General features: G+C 34.3%; 1 protein-coding gene across 1 annotated transcript; it reads right to left on the bottom strand.

Moving 5' to 3' along the window:
* Window positions 1-1143: 1143 nt before the first annotated feature.
* On the bottom strand, window positions 1144-20898 carry LOC106140914 (alpha-(1,6)-fucosyltransferase). Its single transcript, XM_060948115.1, has 13 exons — window positions 20694-20898; window positions 19511-19696; window positions 19158-19280; window positions 18565-18774; window positions 16905-17070; window positions 13300-13486; window positions 11571-11670; window positions 11095-11232; window positions 10624-10777; window positions 10001-10174; window positions 6704-6862; window positions 5853-5927; window positions 1144-5358 (listed from the first exon to the last, which is right to left on the bottom strand). The coding sequence occupies exons 2-13, from the start codon at window positions 19642-19644 to the stop codon at window positions 5251-5253; spliced, it is 1728 nt and encodes a 575-aa protein (XP_060804098.1). The 5' UTR covers window positions 19645-19696; window positions 20694-20898; the 3' UTR covers window positions 1144-5250.
* Between the last annotated feature and the right edge of the window lie 349 nt (window positions 20899-21247).

Raw genomic sequence — 21247 nt, 5'->3', positions numbered from 1 at the left:
AAAGGCCATAAAATAACCCACTATATGCAATGGCAGGTAATCGTTGGCATGGAAAACATTCAAAAATCGCTATGTTCGTAGCCTCCAACGGGCCGTACGGTATCTACATGCTCTTTCTCAAAACCAATTCACGCAAATATCGATGCATTCACTTCAATTCTGCAGAAATTTATGTGAATTGCGAAACGCGTTTTTGTTGCAATTTTCCTCAATTTCTCGTACCTCCAGTGAATTTCCAGATACATGGGCACATGAAATTCGTGAAAGTACTTTCGATTTCGTTCGTTTATCTTCGTGTTTGAATATTAAGTACCTAATTAATCATTAGTGGAGCGTACTATTGTGCAATATCGATGAGTACATATCTACAATAATATACTTATTCTACAGTCCTTTAGAGTTTGCTCATAATGATAGCCAAGTTTTGATTATGTAAATAATACAGATTTCTTTGAGTATCTATCCAATAAGTAGTAGGTACTTTCTTTTTGTCGCTCATTCAAATCGGAAAGAATTGTCGCGGTTTCTTTATATTCAAGTTCGCTCTCTCTACGCGTTGATTTTGATAAAGAAGACAGAATCAGCAGACCAGACCCATAGCATTGATTAATATAGGCTAGAGGGCAAGTTTATTTGCTCTCAACTGTATATTTTACAGGCATTTTTACTCTTTCCTTCTTTTTGGTTAACCTCACATAAGAAAGAGAAGGAAAATAAGACATATGGCTTGTCAACCGTGCCTTGGTACACCAAGGCACGGTTAAACCCATAGATACACTGCCGCTTCCTTACTTCTTAAGCATTTTGTCGCATACATGACAAATGAAAAATACTTACATACATACATACATACATATGGTCACGTCTATATCCCTTGCGGGGTAGACAGAGCCAACAGTCTTGAAAAGACTGAATGGCCACGTTCAGCTATTTGGCTTAATGATAGAACCGAGATTCAAATAGTGACAGGTTGCTAGCCCATCGCCTAAAAGAGGAATCCTAAGTTTATAAGCCTATCCCTTAGTCGCCTTTTACGACATCCATGGGAAAGAGATGGAGTGGTCCTATTCTTTTTTGTAATAGTGCCGGGAACCACACGGCACTTAAAAATACTTTTACGTATTAATACGTTTATTACTTTTGTCATTTATATACAGCACAATTTATAAAGCTATGTACACACAATTTAGGTCCATTATTTAACGTTTACTGTGATTCCAAGCATTACAAAGGTTTGTAAACATCCTCAATAAAATGGTTTTATGTTTAATACAGTAAGTATTACTTGTATTATAAGATTTTGTGTATGTTTCAAGCTGAAATAGCAAATTACCTCACTTTTTATGACCACTCCATTTCTAAGCAAGTCGTAGATAACTACAGGAAAAAATTTAAAGACTGGTTGATTTCAGACATCTTACTAATTTGAAATCTGTCATAGCGTGTAAACATCATTAATTTTGAAAATAAACTTTCACGCTGAAGTGAGGCAATTGCACATTCAACAAATTTAAATCGCTTTTGTCAAATTGAGTACATTTATACAACTTTATCTTCCTGCAAAGGACATCCTTATAATTATCAGATCACTTTTGACGTCAACCAATCATACAAATCTGCATAAATGCACAGTCTTTGTATCGACATTCCTTTTTCCGCGAAAATTTGACTAATGAGTACGTTTCATTTCATGCAATCCGTGCGCCACGGACGATTGGTCGCGTATCGTACATTATATCGATACAAGCTCTCTCACATAATGTTTTATATGGGTTACGACTGCCTCACTATTTTTTTTTTGTACATTCGTTTACAGCCTTATTGATTTTGAAGATTTTATGGCATTTGACAGATTTTAATGTAATACAATTTTTACGACTTTAATAAGCTAGCCCATTGCGACATTTACAATGTTAGTTACATTACATTACACATTTCATTTAACTCAACGCAGGTGGCGCCACACATATCTATCAACGCCATCTAACGTATCAACGTGCTATTAACATTATAATACCACTTTATCGACAATGCGATGTCTAGTACTGTATGTATTTTTACCAATTGTGTTATAAAGTCACTAATACTAAGTTAAAAAATAAATGCGTTTGAAACATGTTTAAAAATTGATACACCAAAATATTACGCATCACTGATATAGATTAAAATTGTATACAAGACCAAAATATTGTGAATTCTACGTATATAGTGTTTACGTAAATATACAAGGGTAAAATGTCTAAGAATTATCACTGTCACAGACTCTTTAATCTAGATTATAATCTGGCATTATTCATGATTAACATTAAGAAGGAAATTAAATAAATTTGGAAATTTGCTAAAATACGAAAAGCTACGTTCGATACTAGCAGTCTAATTTCACTAAATCAAATATATTGATTGCAAAATAGATTTCTGATCGCATCAAATTTAAAATAAAACACAAAAACATTACACGCGAGTTTTACCAACAAAACCAAAAAAGTGCTCTAAATAGAGTGTATCTATACTGATGCAGGTCAGTGAACCTTTCCCAAGATGGGTTGTAATATTGAAAGGGAAATCCGGATTTCCATACAATTTGTATTCATCTGTAAGTAGTGATGAGGACACTTACATAATTTGAGATAAATCCTTCTAGTTACACGATATCCCGGAAAAATAAATTAATAAAACTTTTTTTAATTAAAATCTCAATTATTTTAGTATAAATAAAATTTTCTTTTCAAGACAGTTGACTCTATCTACACCGCATGGGATATAGACGTGACTATTTGTATATATGTTAATAAAATACAAAGTGAAAGTGTTTTAGACCGTGATATATATTAAATATAAAGCTATAGTATAGAAATATAGAAACGAGGCCATTGATCTAACATATTTCTTTTATATAAAGATATATAACATCTAATATCTATTGAAGGCAAGTGTGTGTGTTCCTATTTATCGTTTTCACCTAATCCAGACAGTTATATACTTAACATAGAGAAAAGGAAACATGAAAATTTTATGATAGTACAGTTGCTGAACATATTCCAAAATATTCAAACGCAAAAAGCATAGATGCCGAAAATAAACGCTTCACAAAAATAAAAAAAGAATAACATTAGTCGTTTTAAACCCAGGAGCTTTAACCCTTCTTTGCATGATGATGGAAATTTCAATCATAACATTTAGTGAAGAAAAAAAGGTACTCAAAAACTGTAAACTTTAAATTTGTTGTTGCTGGCAACTTTATAAATGACTATTGCGTACAACAAAACCCTAGTACCAGTCTACTAGAAGATGAATTACAATAAATAAAAAGAAAGATCACTTCGGTGTAAATTTCCCAAATGTAAAGGCTATTCCACAATTTCGTGTAATCAATGTGGAGTTCATTTGTGCTTGAATAAAAATAATAGTTGTTTTTTAAATTATCATTTAGAATAAAGGAGAATAAGTAAACAATATCTTTTGACTTATTTAGTACTAAGCTATATATGTAACAATGCATAATGATGTAAATTTTCATCACTGTTTTTTAAATAATTCAAATTCTTATTTATACTAGGATTTTTTTAAATATTTTTCCTTTAATCACGAGCATTAATTACATCAACCTGTATTTTTTTTTAGAAATAGGAAAAATCATGCAATGAAGGGTTAAGTTAAAGATAGAAAAATGAGAAGAACTTAGTTAATTATAAACTATTTTTAATTTGTTTGAATATCCAGGTAATATCTTTGATGAGGGAAAGTTTAAAATGGCCTAATTGTCTAAACATGGGTATTTTAGTCAATAAGGTTTGTGGTGTGTGTTTGTACTGTACACTCATTCAAAATCCATTCCATACCAATACAGATTTCTAAAGAATAGAAAGAGAGAAAAGAAATTAAAAATATAAAAACCCTTTAAGGAATGTAATTGTGATGTAGAAAAAGACTATTTATGAACACTATCATGAAAATATTCGAGAATTTTCCGTTGCTCGATATCATAGGAGTATCAAATACTTAAAATAATGTGCTAGCAAATAACAATTTCAACAAAAATATAATAATAAATATATTCGAGTATTAACATATTCAAATTTTGAGACGTGTTTGATTCTTTAAATACTAGATAGAAAAATCTTTTTTGATTAGAGAAAGTAATTTTTAATACTAAATTGAGCACAAAATCGGTATATTACATTTTTTAAATTATCCATTTAATATAATGTCGGTATAAACTAAAGCAAGATTATAAATAAAAAAAAAATCGCCACCACCTTTTGGGAAGGTCTAAATAAAAAAGGCATCTTTTTTATACAGTCTCGTGGTCAAAATTTCATAATATTTCCGAGTCTACGAAAGAAACTGAAAGGCTATAAAAAATTTACTACGCCGACACATACAGGGTTTACTTAAAAAACCTAAGTCGACATTCCATTGTTATTTAACATGAGCTATTTTATAAAACACTAATATCACCAGTAACCGAATAAGTTTACTTTTTGTGACCAATGTGTAATTATAATACATATATGAGTTTGGATAATAATATGATATCATGTCCACAAGTTATACGAAAAATACATTCATCTATTAACGTAAAGTTAAATAAAATTATATTAGCTAATAAACAACTAATGCCTTATCTTTTTGTAAAAAAGGAAACGAATGAAATCACTGAAGTTTGAAATTTTACAATTAATCTAACTGACAATACTATAAACATCAAATTATAAAACGAAAAATAATTAAAATTGGTGGAATTGTGACAAAACATAATTAGAGTTACGCATTTCGGTATTATACGTTAATATAAATCAACAAATTGTGGTCAAATTTTTCAAAGATTTTGGCAGTTATGATAGCGTTGTACAACTCGATTCAAAAGAGATTAATGGCGGCATTTGAACCCTATTTGGTCAATTATTTGGTAAATGTAATAAAAGTATATGACGTCGGTACTCTGAACCAATTATCAAATACATTTTTAACCTGAAATGGAACGACTTGGCATAACATTGTAAGATGATTTATATCACAAAAAATCTGATATCAATAAGATGCTAAATCGATATGGGTCAGATAACGATGACGATTCGGAATACTAACATGATAATGCATGAATCCCTTAATCGGTTATTTGTGGGCCACAAGACAAGAAATCATAGTACTATAAGTAGGTCATTATGCCGCCCGTTTTAACCTCTTCAATAATCGAGTAAAACTTCTTTATGTCATATTGTAATTTGAGTGTACAATGTTGGGGTTGGATTATAACTCTTTTTGCCTGGTGTCGGAATAAAGTGGCACTTGCTTGTATTCCGGAAACGGATATAATACCAGGTGATCCGCAGTCTTGTACCAAGGGACGAGGCCGTTCTGAAAAATAAAAAAATAATTCATATGAAGTATTTAAATTGCACACCTGTAATCAATGAAGTATGTGGGTCTTAAAATTTTAGTACCACATAATGTATCCCAATGTCTTAAGCAAAGGAAAATCTTGATCTTTGAAATATTTTAATTGAAACCAAATATTTAAAAAAAAAAAAAAGTACCCGAAACCGCCGAGTTTGCATGAAGAGAGTTATGAATGTGGATGAAGCAAAGGAAGTATGCAGAGATCGTGGCAAGTGGAAAGAGGTAGTCTCTGCCTACCTCCGGGAAAGAGGCGTGATTTTATGTATGTATGTATTATAAAAAAAAATTTAATGTGTGGTGTAATATTGTGTAGAGGTGTAATACAAACCAAACCCAGGTCGCAACCGAAACCAAAAACTGTCGGAATGATGAATGCAAAATACTTTTTTTTTCAAAAACACTCTTAACATGGATTTATTTCAAGTGTCCGATGTGTGTAAATGCTCACTTACCACATTACTCCTCTTGTTCGTGCCGCGGCCGTAACCATTCCAATGGTTGCCCGCGATGCCTATAAGATCGTTTACCTGTAAATAAACGTAAGTTTTTATTAAATGCAGCAAGGAAAGAACATACAGTGCCGCCATAATATAATTTTGCACCATTGAGAAAAAGTGCACTATGCTATAGTAATAAATTAATTGTAACCATTTGAATGTCGGTTCCATCATTGGGCCAGGCCACAGCTGAGCATGGTTTTGGAGTCTATTGACTATATCTGTCTTTATGTATGTATTTTTGCCGTGTGGTTCCCAGCACCAATACAAACAAGAATAGGACCACTCCATCTCTTTCCCATGGATGTCGTAAAAGGCGACTAAGGGATAGGCTTACAAACTTGAGATTCTTTTTAGGCGAAGGGCTAGCAACCTGTCACTATTTGAATCTCAATTCTATCATTAAGCCAAATAGCTGAACGTGACCATTCAGTCTTTTCAAGACGCAAGGGATATAGACTTAACCATATGTATGTATTTTATATAAAAATGGGAAGGGGATCCAACAATAGGCTTATGTATCTAGACCAAATATTATGGCAGTAAATGAAATAAAATTCAGTTGGACAAGCTCTGAATCGGACCAAAGACTCATACATGTTGGTAATACATTTTTCCAGAGAAGTAGGCAGATATCACATAATCTGGCTTATCACTTGGGATCTTCTTTTAGGCGATATGCTAGCAACCTGTCACTATTTGAATCTAAATGCCATCACTAAGCCATCGGGCTGAATATCTTTTCATGACTGTTGGTTCTGTCAATCTCGCAAGGGATAAAGACACAAAAGAGTAAAAAAAATCACCTCTAATGATATATCATGGTTCCCGCCCTTATTTGGCATGACCGCGATGCGATCGTGCGCATTTTGTCCGCCGAAATAGTAGATGTCGTCCAGTGAATAGAAACTGTTGGACGCGTCCAGTCTGTTTGTCTGCATCATCTCGTAGGCCACACGCCCCACCTGACAATTTAAAAAAAAACATTAAATTTTACATAATAATAGAGGTAACTGACCAATTGACTAGTGATTGAAATTAATTTACAATCTTAATAATAAAAAAAAGGTTACTAATAGATTGTAGATAGAGAGATTTAAATTAGCCATTTAGGTTCTTTATGTAATTCAGATGTGCACTACAAGGAATTTCTCGGCGTTTCTCGCCAAATAATATATATAAATTTTGATATGAGAAGAAAAATCCATTTCTGTAGTAAATTAATCCAAAAAATTGTGAATGTTTAGAAAATAAATGCAAATTTCTCAATATCAGGGATCAGAGATGTACACACGTGGAAATCGCATGGGGAAAGCATGTGAAGGTCCATCAAGAGTCCTGTGACAGAGAGGCGTGTATCGGCAAAGCGTAGCCACAGTTTTCAGAAGTTATTTGAAAAGCGTGTTTATTGCAATATTTTAAGATCCATTTTAGAACGAGCGAACGGGATTTTTTGTTTTGTATAATTCCCTTCCTAATTGGAAATTTGTCTAGAGTGGGATCTTTTTGTGTCGAACTCAATGTTTCAACATAAAGAGATCCACACCTACACAAGAGTGGAAGGTATTTTAAAAAGTATGATAGACTTTGTGATTGTAGATGAAAGATTGAAGAACAAAGTGCTGGATACCCGTGCATATCGCGGTGCTGGCATTGACTCGGACCATTTACTGGTGATATCCCGGATAAGGGGTATCTTCAATCGCTGGCGGCACAGGGTAAGGGAGCAAACCAGCGCTTTGGAAAGAGTAAAAGTAGAAAATTTGCAAGATATGGATGTAGGTAAGAAGTATATTAATAGACTGAAGGATGAATTTGAAGATTTAGATGAAATGAGCGATATTGAAGATGGATGGAAGGAATTTAAAGAAAGAATTGTGAAAGTAGCTGTTGAAGTGTGTGGTGTAAGTAGAAGAAGGAAAGGAAAAAATCACAAAAATGCGTGGATGAGTAAAGATGTGCAAGAACTTGTGCGATTAAAGAAGAAAGCATGGCTGGATTTGTTAGCAGCAAAAGCTAACTTAAGAATGCAAGAGGTTATAGATGAAGATGTGAATGAAGCACGTAAGGAATATAAGAAAATGAAAGATTTGGTTAAGAAAGCTGTGATTAGAAAGAAAGAAGAGTATAAAGAGGATTTTGATAAAAGGCTATCAGAAGACTTTCAGTCAAATCTGAAAGTATTCTGGAAATCCGTAAGGTCAGCCCGAGGAAATACTATAACCAGAGAGCTGACTAGGATCAGATGCCAGGATGGTAGCGTTGTGAAAGGAGAAGAATGTGTACTAAAGATATGGAAGGACTATTTTGAAAGTTTATTTGAAAAAAAGGAAGGAAATAAGAAAGATTTCTGCTATAGCGAAGAAAAAGAGAATGAGATGGAAGGCGAAATTGAAATGTTCGAAATTGTGGAAGCACTTAAGAGTATGAAAGCGGGAAAGGCTGCTGGGTGTGATAGAGTGTCGGTCGAGATGCTTAAAGCAGGAAAAGGCGTAGTAGCTAGTCAGTTGTACTGCCTTTTCAATTTGTGTTGGAGAAGCGGCCGAGTACCAAAAGATTGGTGTAAGGCTGTTATCGTGCCACTTTACAAAGGAAAAGGGTCACAGCTGGACTGCAAAAATTATCGTGGTATAAGCCTGCTTAGCGTCGTCGGCAAATTGTATGCTAAGGTATTGATTAATAGAGTCAGGAATGAAACTGATGACAAAATATGGGATGCTCAAGCGGGATTTCGAAAGGGAATGGGATGTACTGATCAGGTCTTTTCCTTGCGGTGCATAGCCGAAAAGTTTTTGGCCAAGAGTCAAAAAGTCTATTGCACATTCGTAGATCTGGAAAAGGCCTATGACAGAGTTGAGAGGAATGAATTGTGGTCAGCACTTTCTATGCATGGGGTGAGCAGTCTCTTAATACGAGCACTGAAATCCTTATATGAGGATTCGAGTGCTTGTGTCAGGATAAACGGAGCGCACACTGAGTGGTTTAAGATTGAGAAAGGCGTTAGGCAAGGATGTGTTGCGTCACCGTGGCTGTTCAACCTATTTATGGATAGCTGTTTGACAGATTTGAAAGAGTCTAAAAGTGGATTAAGGATGAATGAGTTACTCGTCAAATGTCTGCTCTATGCCGACGATCAGGTTATACTGGCGTCATCAGCGGAGGAGTTACAGGAGATGGTAAACTGTATGCATGAAGCTTTAAAAGAGAAAGGAATGAAAGTGAACGTAAGTAAAACTAAAACACTGGTTTTTGAAATGGAGAAAGAAATGACAGCATGTAATATTTTGATTGGAGGAGAAAAAGTGGAGCAAGTGAAAGAGTTTGTATATCTAGGATCAAAGTTTACATCAGATGGCAAGTATGATAGTGATATTGAAAGGAGAGTGAACGCGGGGAACATGGTGAATGGAGCTTTGCATGCCTTTATGAGCAGTCAGAAACTATCCAAAAAGGCTCGACTGGCTGTGCACAGGGGCGTGTTGGTCCCGACATTAATGTATGGGAGTGAAAGTTGGGTATGGCAAAAGAAGCATGAAAGCAGAATAAATGCAGTGGAAATGAGAGCGTTAAGGAGTATGATGGGTGTGAAATTGAGTGACAGGATAAGGAACAGCGTGATAAGGGAATGTTGTGATGTGAAAGAAGATGTAGTTACAGGAATAGAAAAGGGTATGTTAAGATGGTTCGGTCATGTGGAGAGGATGAATGAAAGCAGGTTGACTAAGCAGATATACAAGGAGAGTGTGGAGGGAAAGGTCGGAGTGGGAAGACCTAGACGAACGTATCTTGATCAAATTAAGGACGTCCTGGTAAAGGGTCAGGTCAAAAGTACCCGAAACCGCCGAGCTTGTATGAAGAGAGTTATGAATGTGGACGAAGCGAAAGAAGTATGCAGAGATCGTGGCAAGTGGAAAGAGGTAGTCTCTGCCTACCCCTCCGGGAAAGAGGCGTGATTTTATGTATGTATGTATGTATGTAATTCCTGGGCGAGATTGTGACTATAGATAGTCTGTCATATTTTAGGTTCTATTTTTTTTGTTTGTTGAAGATTTTATTTTGTTGACTGTCGAAAGATAATGAACTTGAGTAGATGATGGACCTACCTGGCTACTGAATGTGCACACGAGATAGTCACACATGGAAAGCATGTGGAGGTCCACTAGGAGCCCCGTGAGAGAGAGAGGCGTGTACCGGCGATGCGTGGCCGCAGTCCTGGCTATGGACGGGTCGCCGAGGAAAACGTAGTCCGGGTACTTCTTGCGGGCGTCATCTAGGACCTGATTAAATGAATAATTAGTTTATTTCCCGATTACGAGTTTAAATTTAAAGTTTCGGGACCGAAACAGTAAACAAACAAACATGTTTTGAAAAACGTAATCAATTATTGATTTGTTTTTACGCAGGCGGGTTTTTTATTTAATATTATTTACAATACCTACATCTTCTAAAGCAGGTCATTTTCAATTCAAATGACTTCACTTTTACTCAGAACATACAAACGAATGAGATGACGACGATGAGACGATGAGATCTAAATAGTGACAGGTAGTTAGCCCATCACCTAAAAGAAGAATCCTAAGTTTATTATCCTATCCTAGTCACCACCACATCCGTGGGAAAGAGATGGACTGGTCCTATAATTTTTTACATGATCAACTTATTCGTTACAATAAAAACACAAAAATACAAATCGTTTTCTTCTCATTATTATTAGTGGTGGACTAACATTAGCGTCGTCCGTGGCGAGGTAGACGCGCCTGGCGTCCACCAGCCGCGTGAGCTCCAGCTGCTCGTAGTAGTGCCGCACGTGCGTCATGTACTCGTGTATGTGGTGGAATGCCGCTTCCGTGCCTACTTTGTCCGTGCGCCGGATGTGTACGCTGAAATTAATTCCTTTTTTGAATTGCGTTGCTGTCAGATGTAAGAATAGTTAATGCTGAAACACTTTTCTTTTGCGGGCTTTGTGTACATCGGTTGCAAACTGTATGTTTCTGATTTTAAAATTAGTAATATAAATTCTTTACGCATTAAATTCCCAAAGCGATGTTGACCATAGGATGACTTCACAGTCATCGAAAAAATCACTTCTTAATTTGTAAATCTTATAGAAATTATCTGCAGAATGGCCTTTTACTGGTAACCACATGGCTAATTGTGAATCTTATAGTGTTACGGCTTCTGTAAAAAACGTTCTTACCCGACAATAGGCGTTTTGAAGTTCATCTTAGCGATCGTTTCGTTGATCGCCTTTTGCAGTTCAGCTCGAGGCTTTAATATATACTTGAGCATCTGGCCGATCCACCACGAAGATGGGTCACCGTTGAAACGAACTATCCTGGACAGAAAGTTATTTTGTCATTGATATTAATTTGTAAATATAAATCTATATGGGTATAACACGTGTTTTGATCATATATCTATTCTTTTTGTAAGTTTCACTAAACAAAAACTTCTTTCGTTTCAAACATTACATGTAATAAACCTTGGTCAAGAATCAATTAAGATGCTAATTTTATGCTTTAATATCATTACACATGAAAGCAGATTCAAACACTAATGTAAACTAAGTAAGTATTTAAGTCCAAAGGGCCTGTCTTTACCCAAACGGCAAAACTGAATATGAAAAAAAATTATTAATAATGCTAACATAGTAGATATTTTTATCGTACATACCTATGAGCTAAGTCCTTTGGCACCGCCAGTGGCAAGAACTTTGGTTTTTGTGTTAACGAGTCTATGAATGGCAATGATATTACTTTGGCGTCGTACGATACTGAAAAAAAAGTCTTGTTTTGAGCAATTTATTAAATACCAATGAATAATCCGTAAAATTTTCGTGAACATTAAGCTTTCACATATCTTTTTATTTAAAATGCCTTATTATAACAATATATATTCGATTTTGACAGCAACGACATCATTTTAATAGTCTATGTAGTTACGGATTCAACACAACTAGGAATACGCAAAAAGTGAGAAGGAAACATATTTTACAAACAGAGTAAAGAAAACCAACAGTCAGTACTTTATGTTCTTATTTGAGGGTCAGAAATTTTTGAAAATATTTTCTAAAAGCTGGTTGAATTCGTTTTTATTACAGTGGTTTTTCTCTAATGCAACCTATAAACATCGTAAATTGATTAATAAAATTTCCTCTCATTGAAGTCGGCGACGTATAACGCATAAAGTCTTGGTAGTAAAATTTTACGACTTGGTATACGATTAATTAATTCAGCAAGTTCTAGTTGCGAGGGAACAATCAAGATATTGTATTTCTAACTCAAACTGTGTAACTTAATCTATCTTTAGAGACCAATTGATTTATTTGAAAAAATATGATAATTGGTCACTTAAAATGTTTAGTTAACTATGGTTTATTATCTGACTGCACCAACAATGGTCTACAATCACACTTTGCCTGTGATAGAAATCTGATTATGTTTTATATGTTTACTTGTTGTTCCACTTCCGTTCCCAAAATCCCATTTATGTAAGAAAAATAAAAGAAAAATTGTGCTAAACAAAAGCTTAGATCCTCACTTAAAACACCCAGTATATTGTCTCCATCCATAACTTCCGAAATATTTGTATTTTTTTTTATGTTATCAAGTTAAAAACTTTTGTACCATTTTTTATAAAATATACACTGAGATGAACAAGTTCAAGAGTAACATAGGTTAGGTATATTTACTTAATCCTGAATACATGTATCTACCGCAGCAAAGCTTAAAAGTAATTGATTCCTCTATACGAGTATATTCCTTCTCTATATATTAGATTCCAAAATACAAGCGCCCGTTGTACCTACAGCAATAGAATCTATAACCGTCAATCTCCTGCCATTAATAAATCTTTATTGCGACGTAAACGCTGCGATTACACAAACGTCAAACGATTTACAACCTTTAGATCTAACAAATAGAGTCTCAATCACCTGGCCAGTTTAGGTCATGTTGAGAGGATGAACGAACGCAGATTTAGTGAATATACCAGGCGATGTAAATCGGAACGTTGGAAGAAGGCCTAGACGAACGACCTAGACCTTACCTTGAATTAAGGGGGACCTTGGTCGAGTACTTAAACAGACAAACTTGCATAGAATATAAATTTATAAAAATTAAAAGAATGCAGGCTGGTGGCAAATGCCTATTAATTAGTGTCCGTCTACCCCCAGCATAGAAGTGATTATACCTTTCCTATGTTATTCCGCTTTCCCGCGACCTCGTCCGCGTTTGTCGTTAATGCCCGTTGCTTTATTCGAGAATTTTAATTCTTTCATAGTACATTGCCCAAGAAGTATTGTAAAATATAGATTCTTACGCCCAGTAGTTTAGACTGTATGTTATCTATTACTCAATAACACAGTAAGGCAAAAGTTTAATATTGATTGATTGATGATTACCTGGCCACTGCATCACTTTGTCGTTGTACGCGGTAGTACAGCTGTCTGATATTGGATAGAACACGTAATCCCATCCGTGGTTGTTGTATCTCCAACCTTTTGAGTTTAATATTAAGGTCCTTTCTGTCGCGTACGCGAATATCAAGCAGTAGACTATGTGATGGAGCTGACAGCCGAATCCACAACCCTGGAAGATGAGCAAATTACATGTTATTTATGTTTTGTACCAACGAGAAAAGTTTGCAGGAATTGTTGCAAGTAAAAAGATGTAGCCTCTGCCTACCCCTACGTGATTTTATTTATGTATGATCGTCCAAGTGATAAACATGTTAAACAAACTTTTTGGCTTTAGAGTTTTAGGTTTCTACAATGATTCCTTAACACTACTTGCCTTATAATTTTTCATTCGTAATTCACCTTCACTTTCAATAACTAATTATTTTTATTTGGAATGTAATGAATAGCTTTAACTCTTAAATGGCAAAAGAATCTTAAAACGTGGCTTTTAGTCTGCGAGACTGTTGGCTCGGTCTACTCGGTAACAGATAAAGACGTGATTATATTAATGTATTCTTTACAACTTATCACGTTTTAAGTGCTCATCCATTACAAAACAAATATATGTATATTATTATTGTATCGAAGTACAGAAAATGGTTATCCATTACATAGGTATTTAGTATGATTGCAAATTCATATATTTGATATTATAAATACAAAAGTACTATTCTCTCCGCGTTGGCGGGCAAGGTCAGACCTAATGATTGCTATGACATTTGTGTTTGCGTGCGCGGTAAATACGATAAATACCGGCGCTTTGACACGCATATTTTTGGAACCCATGCTTGTTACAGTATGAGAACATCGTCGGTGGTCGAAACGTTAAGGTGACCGAATGAAAAGAGCAATGCACAGGGTGACACAGGTCCAAATTATAGCGCAGCCAAGTTATAATTATATTTTCTGAATTATGTACCTACATAAGTTTTAGTGCTAACCGATCGTGTTAAAACCTGACTTTAAAAAATCCAGGATGGTCAAAGGCGCAACTGCTATTTGAAATAACAGGCCTAAAGCGATCCAGCCACCGTGTAAACTAACAGCTTTTCGACCATTTTGGTTTTTTTTTAATGATGAAATCTTAGAATTAATAGAAATAATAGAATTGCGACCATTTAATAATACTGAATTTTCGCCAAATAAATACCATGAAGATATGTTATATTTCTACTGAAGAAAGATATTCAAACCTGAAATCTTTATAAAATAACGAGATAGATTTATAAACGCTTTTATTTTTTTTAGTTATTTGGACAGCAGCTTCATATAGTTATCATTTAAATAGATTGAAGTAACTATCTCCGGGTCATACAGCAAAAAAGGCCATGGCCCATGACCACACAATTAAGAGGACAGTAAACAATTTAAGGATGATTATCTTTGTAGTTATGAGAATTATCCCGAAATTTTTTCCTCACATAAAATTTAACTAGAAACATATAAATTACTACACAGTTCATTCATTTCGTCAACTAGATCCATATTAATTACTGCACAGTTCATGTACCAATCTTTTTATAAACTCTGTACCATATTTTTAATACTTAACTACTTTTAGAATATTAGCACACAGTCGTGAGATCCCTGTTTGAGATGCTATTGGCTAAGTTGAGTTTATAATCAAATTTCAAAGTTTTGTTGTTATTCATATAATATTAAATTACTAAATATAACAAATTAGATTTACTTCAATTTGTTACTTCAAGTTGTACAGATTATAAAAACACATAGAATAGCGTATAAAATTATACTTAATATTTTAATTTATATAATAATTTAAATTTAAACAATTAGATAATTTTAATACGATGTTAATTATTTTTATACGAGCTTTTATTTTAGATATAAAAAATAACTAGTGATACGCTATAAAAAGTAAACTTATCGAATTGGATGTAAGGCAACATGTGAACACCGAACAATTGTCAGTAGGTGACGAAATGGTGTCAACGACTCCTATAATAGAGTGACGGTCGGGTGCAGTCGTTGTTTGTGACCATCTAAACCAATTTGGGGAAAACAAGCGAATGTATAGCGCTTGTTTACGAGAATATGATTAGTACGGTACATACATGTTATTTTGAGCACTGGAATAATCTATATATATCTATTCTATTCTATTTCTATTTTCTATTTTTCTATTCTATTATAAAGCTGAAGAGGTGTTTTGTTTAAACGCGCTAATCTCAGGAACTACTGGTTCGAATTGAAACATTATTTATGCATTGAATAGACCATTTATCGAGGAAGGCTTTAGGCTATATTACATCACGCTGCAACTATAAGGAGCAAAGAAAAAACGAAAATTAACGGAACGAATATATTTTTTTTACGCGGGTAGATCCGCGTTCTCTAGTAGTAATATAAGTATTTACGGATTAAATCATCTGGTAAGTGTTGATATAATGATGATGACTTATAATTATTTCGTTTTAATTCCTTCTTTTGTTATGTTAGAATTTTAACAGAAATCGTAAATTTTGGCTTTTTTCGCGATATAGTATTAATTTTAATTTTAGTAACTAGTTTATTCGAATGCAATGTAATATTATATGTATATATGAATAAATTGAATTGAATATTTCAACAATAGGAAATTTACCGAAATGGTAAATTACTTACTTCTATTATACAACGCGAAAACTGACGGCAAAAAATATTCCATTGTTCTCGAACACGTGAAATACTTTTTGTTTGGAATTCTAATTAGTTTTTATCGCAGAAAAACGAATGCGTAGCATTTTTTTTTTTCAGTAAAAAGACTTAACGTAGGTACCCAAGTTTTATCTTATTATCAAAAAAATGCGATGCATATTTAACACTTCACATTTATGGACATAAAATAAATAAGATTTTAAATATTCAGAAATAATAGACACTATTCACGTTTCGCATACTCTACTGGCGGATACAGATAAAATTATCTTTCTGCTAATTCCACTTGCCACAATCCCTGCAATATTCTTTTGCTTCATGCACATTTATCATTCTCTTTATTCAAACCCATCGGTTTAGGAAACTCCTGACCAGTGTTTATTAAAAATGCATTAATCGAATGATCGATTAGCCATGCCTACGCGTATTCGATTCAATCGACATAATCGTTATGGCCACACAATCAAATCTTACAATTGTCGCGTGACCGTCCGCCGCTAGGGAGTACGTAGTGCGGGGGCGATAATTTGCTGTTTCAATGATTACGCCCTAATCTCAGTATACGATTGTTTGAACAATTGTAGGTATGTTAGTATGACAAGGTTCAAAGAGGCGCACTTCGAATTAAAAGTTGTAATAGGGTATCAGATCAACCAATACTCAATCAAGTATCAGAATTTTAGTTTTCAGAATTTCTTAAACTGGAGTGTTTATATCAGGATATGTGTGCGAGATAGATTATAGTCACCATCGCGATGGTCGCTATACATGTTGAATCCTACGTCGTCACGGAAGCAGGCACAACTAATGGTAATGATATATCAAAGTACCTATAGTAGGGGAAATTCTATTAGTACTTGCTCTAAAATATAAAAATAAAGAGATCTTACCTTATTCAAGTTACAGATGACTTTCTTCGCCTCCCTGCAGTCGGGTGGGTTTTGCAAATAATATAACCTCCTCTGTATGAGATCGCTGACATTTGCCGCTTCCGCCAACCGCCACTCCTGGTAACCGTCCAGCTCGGGCAGTTTCTCTTGGTCGGATAATAGGGAGCTAAAAATAATAAAATGGCAAAATAAGGACTTCCTCTAACTTAAAGACATTTCTATTCAGCCTTACCCATACTAGGTCATGGTTTCACATTCTGAATGTGCAGATTCCCTCGTGATTTTTTCGCCCACCTCGGGACTGCCAGTCGGTAAACAAACTTATGTTCATAACCCAACTCAAGATAGACTGCGTTTGAACTTCGGTTAATATTTAGTGTAACTATTTACAATCGGCCGCATCTGAACGGCGCGGTTCAAACGCGTGACTCGGAAATCCGATTAAAACGACCGGAAACAATTTGTGACACACAGCAATTACAAACACACGAAATCACCCGCTACTGTTAGTTCAGTATCAGATAAAGATATATGAGTGTTTGCAAAACAAACAGTGATTTGATCAGATAATACACTTATCAGTTGTCGGGTGGCACTTTTGATACGCTTATTGCGTGATAATAAAGATAAGATATACTGTTAATAATAGATGCTTAAGAGATACTAATACTTCATATTACATATATGATTCAGCAAACATATACGATACCTACATACATATAATCAGATCCATAACCCATAAGGGAAATACAAACCTAACAATCTCGAAAAGACTGAAAGGCGATGTTCAGCTGAATGGCTTAATGATGCAATAAAATAACATATTCGTGTAAAAAAATAAAATGAGTGACATAGAGTTGACAGGACCAGTCTTCTTCTTCTTATGGTGCCGTCTCCTGCCGGAGGTTGGCTATCATTACAGCTATTCAAATTTTTGATGCTGCAGCTCTAAACAGCGATCTAGTACTTGAACTAAAGAGGCGGTAATAGAAAATAATAGAGTCATTCTAAGAAAGTCGACAAAAATCCGTCTTATCACCTACTTAAGGGTTAAGAAGCATCCATCTTAGAGCGTGAAGAGCGTACATAAATGTGGAAAGAACAGTTCCTTACAAAAATATCAACAAAATTAAACCTCATATTAAATGAAGTCTACGTATACTCGTACATGATGGAATAACAGAGCCTCAGCTTAGTCAACACAGAGGTCACGTTTCGCCCCTAGATGCTAAATGATTTGTTATCTTGTCGCCGCCTAACAGGTAGCAACGTTATAATAAAGATCTTTTAAAAATAATATTCTTTTACCGTTTTTAAGATTCAGAAGCAGGAAGGGTTCAAAAGCTGAAGCCGGAATTTAAGATAACGTAAATAGAAGGAAATCTAACCCTTGCAATACCTTTACACTGCCAATACGATCGTAACTAAGTATACATTTTTTGATAACATCAAATTGGATTTAAAGTATTAAGGAGATATATTTGAGGAAATCATTAGTTAAAAGTTGAAGTTTATTTCGATTAAACGCATTAAAGTAAATAATATAGAAGACTAATAACACCTTATCAATCACACATATTACAGAATAGATAATAGGGAAAAAGGGGTGATTTTATGTATGTATTACAGAATAGTGATTCAGATAGGCTGATTTACTTACTTCTTTCTCTGAGCGACTTCATCCAATATTGCCTGAATAGATTCAACTTTGTTGTCCTCTTTCATAACTTTGCTTAACTCGTGGTTCACGTAATACCAAAACTCCTTTGTGTTAGAGTAGATCCTTCTTCTGAGGTTTTCATACTCTTCTGTTGGTCCATGACCCCCTTCTAAGAATAATGGGTCTAAGTCTTTCAGGTTTCCATTCAAACTGAAATTGAAAGTTATTAAAAAATTCTGCTTAAGAGAAACAAATTTTCTAAATTTAAATTGTAAAGCACTTATTATTATCTGCATGTATTTAAGAATTCACATTATGTCAACAGTTTTTTTCATGTTCATAATCATCTTGATCAGTTTGCTAGAAGAAGAAGAAGGCTAAGGTATGCCTAGGTAGTTATTACAGTCTAGCTGAGAACCTTTTACTTTTCATAGGTATGTTAACATTACCTAACCAATTTATTGACACTTGGCCGCTTCTCTACAATGAAATAAAACGGCGCCGGCGGCGGTACTACTGACTAAACAAGTAGACTCGTTAGTAGAAGCACCTTTTTTTTTATAATTCTAGTCATAGTAAATAGAAAATCTCACCCTGAAGACTTTCTTATCTGTGATATAAGATTGCTGTGTTTTTGCCTGAGTGTCTCCAACTGAGAAGTGACCCTCCTCAACTTGTCTTGATACTCCAGCGCCTCATCTGAGTTCCCATTGCATCTAAAATAATATAATCCCGTTTATTCCAAGGTCTGCTGGCTAAGTTTGAAGTTCTTTATCAAATTAAATTGATGAATATTTTTAGAATACATATGATTATTTTTTTCAGAACATTGTAACATATCAATCAATTTACCTAACTTGCAAATACTTCACTACTGAAACCCCTCACTTGTCAACATAAATGACTTTTTTTTATGAATTTAGTAATTGTACTTTAACCGATTTACCTGAGTGGTGATATCACAAAGTATGTGACTCCAATCCATATGACCAATAACAGTACAGAGACTCGCTTCCATTTGGCCAAGTACATCATAAAATAATCATTGAATGTCATGTGACCATTGGAATGATACCTCATTATAATCTTCTCAATGTCATGTTGATAGATGTAATTACAACTTGGAAATTACCTGAAACAATCCATATTTATTCAGTTATTGTAATGAAGGTAAAGTGTGCCATCAAAGATTGTTTTTGAATACATATTTTTGTTTTACATATTCTGTCTGAGGCCTTGGCTTGTCTTTCTACTTATATTACATAAATTCTTAAAATCACAGACTTATATCACATCTTAATCCCTTCAGGGTAGACAGAGTCAATAGTCACATGACATGTTGGTTTGCCTTTGTCTCCTTCAATGGCAAATCTCCAAAATAGCAGGCCTTAAATGAATACATATCAGGTGCTTAACTTCACAATGAAACAATGTGACACATTTCTGAGAGTAATGTTTATAAACACATGTTCACATCTCATAGTAACTATACATACCATAATCACATAGTATGAAACTGGAATTATTGACTTTATGAAAAGTCACAGAAGTTATCTTTTTTAAACAGAAAATATAAAACTTTTATCCATGGCAAAAGTAAGAACACTTAAATTTGAAGTTTTAATTATGTACAAAGATATTGACTGGCTGTCTGTTATTAATGCTTCAATCTCTTAGATCATTACTATCATTAACAATCTAATCATGACCTTCATATATAGTAACCCTGGTAGGGTATTATTCCTCCCTGTTCATAGGCATTAGGCTTCACAGACAAATGAATATTGACTGTACCTCTTGCTAAGTATTGTGTGTTGCATACTGATAACATAATTATAATTTATAAGATAATTCTAGGGTTTCACCATCCAGTGCATCGTTGTATTTTTATATACACATAATGAGTTAGTTATAAACTTTGTATGGGGAGGCATGCCACAAATGGCAGGATGACTATAATAACAAATCTGACCAAACCTGATTGGTGAGAGTGAGCAATCACCTTTTTTCGATAGATAATAACTAACCATATAATAAAATAAAACCGTATTATGTACCGGCTTGCTTCGAGTATTTTAGGTACTATTGTACAATAAATCTAATATAAAAACTTCCGTTATCATACTTACCATGTTACAAATATATTTTGACTAATCAAAGACACAGAAATTTGAAATTATTGGATGCAGACATCAAACCAGCCCATCAATGAAATATTATGCTATTTGAAAATTATATTTTACTTATATTATGTTCCTAAATTATTTCATCTACGATAGGTAGGTAGCTCACTGTAGCTCACAACGACACAGCTCAGCAAGCACCTAAGCACAGAGCGAGCGAGATGCAATGAAATGACAGTCAAAGTCATAGTCTGTCAACGTCATTGAAATTAAAAATGAAAAAATGTTGACAGTGATATATTGACAGTGACAAAAGTAGTTGCCAAATACAACGTTTTGATCTCAATCTCCTTTCAGATTGTATACCGTCCATTTTTGTAACTTCGTGTCTCTTCAAACCATCAAACCATGACATTGGCAGAATCACCGAAAGTCCGGTGGAAGCCATAATATAGAAAAGAAAGAAAGAAAACGTTTCGACGAAAAAGCACTAAATCGAAACTAAAATAGCGCAAGATTGTCAAAACAATCGCATTTCTATATGAAATTACCGATTAATA

This window comes from Amyelois transitella, chromosome 15, assembly GCF_032362555.1.
Source record: "Amyelois transitella isolate CPQ chromosome 15, ilAmyTran1.1, whole genome shotgun sequence".
In the NCBI taxonomy this organism is placed as follows: Eukaryota; Metazoa; Arthropoda; class Insecta; order Lepidoptera; family Pyralidae; genus Amyelois; species Amyelois transitella.
Note: the sequence above shows the minus strand (reverse complement) of the source record. Positions and strands in the feature narration are given on the sequence as shown.

Excerpts from the sequence above, each read along its gene's own strand:
- LOC106140914 (XM_060948115.1), bottom strand. The coding sequence starts at position 19,644 with ATGAGGTATCATTCCAATGGTCACATGACATTCAATGATTATTTTATG. Across the intron at positions 11,671-13,299 it reads CAAAGTGATGCAGTGGCCAG|TATCGTACGACGCCAAAGTA; the intron begins GTAATCATCAAT and ends CTTTTTTTTCAG. Across the intron at positions 10,778-11,094 it reads TTCAAAACGCCTATTGTCGG|CGTACACATCCGGCGCACGG; the intron begins GTAAGAACGTTT and ends AATTAATTTCAG.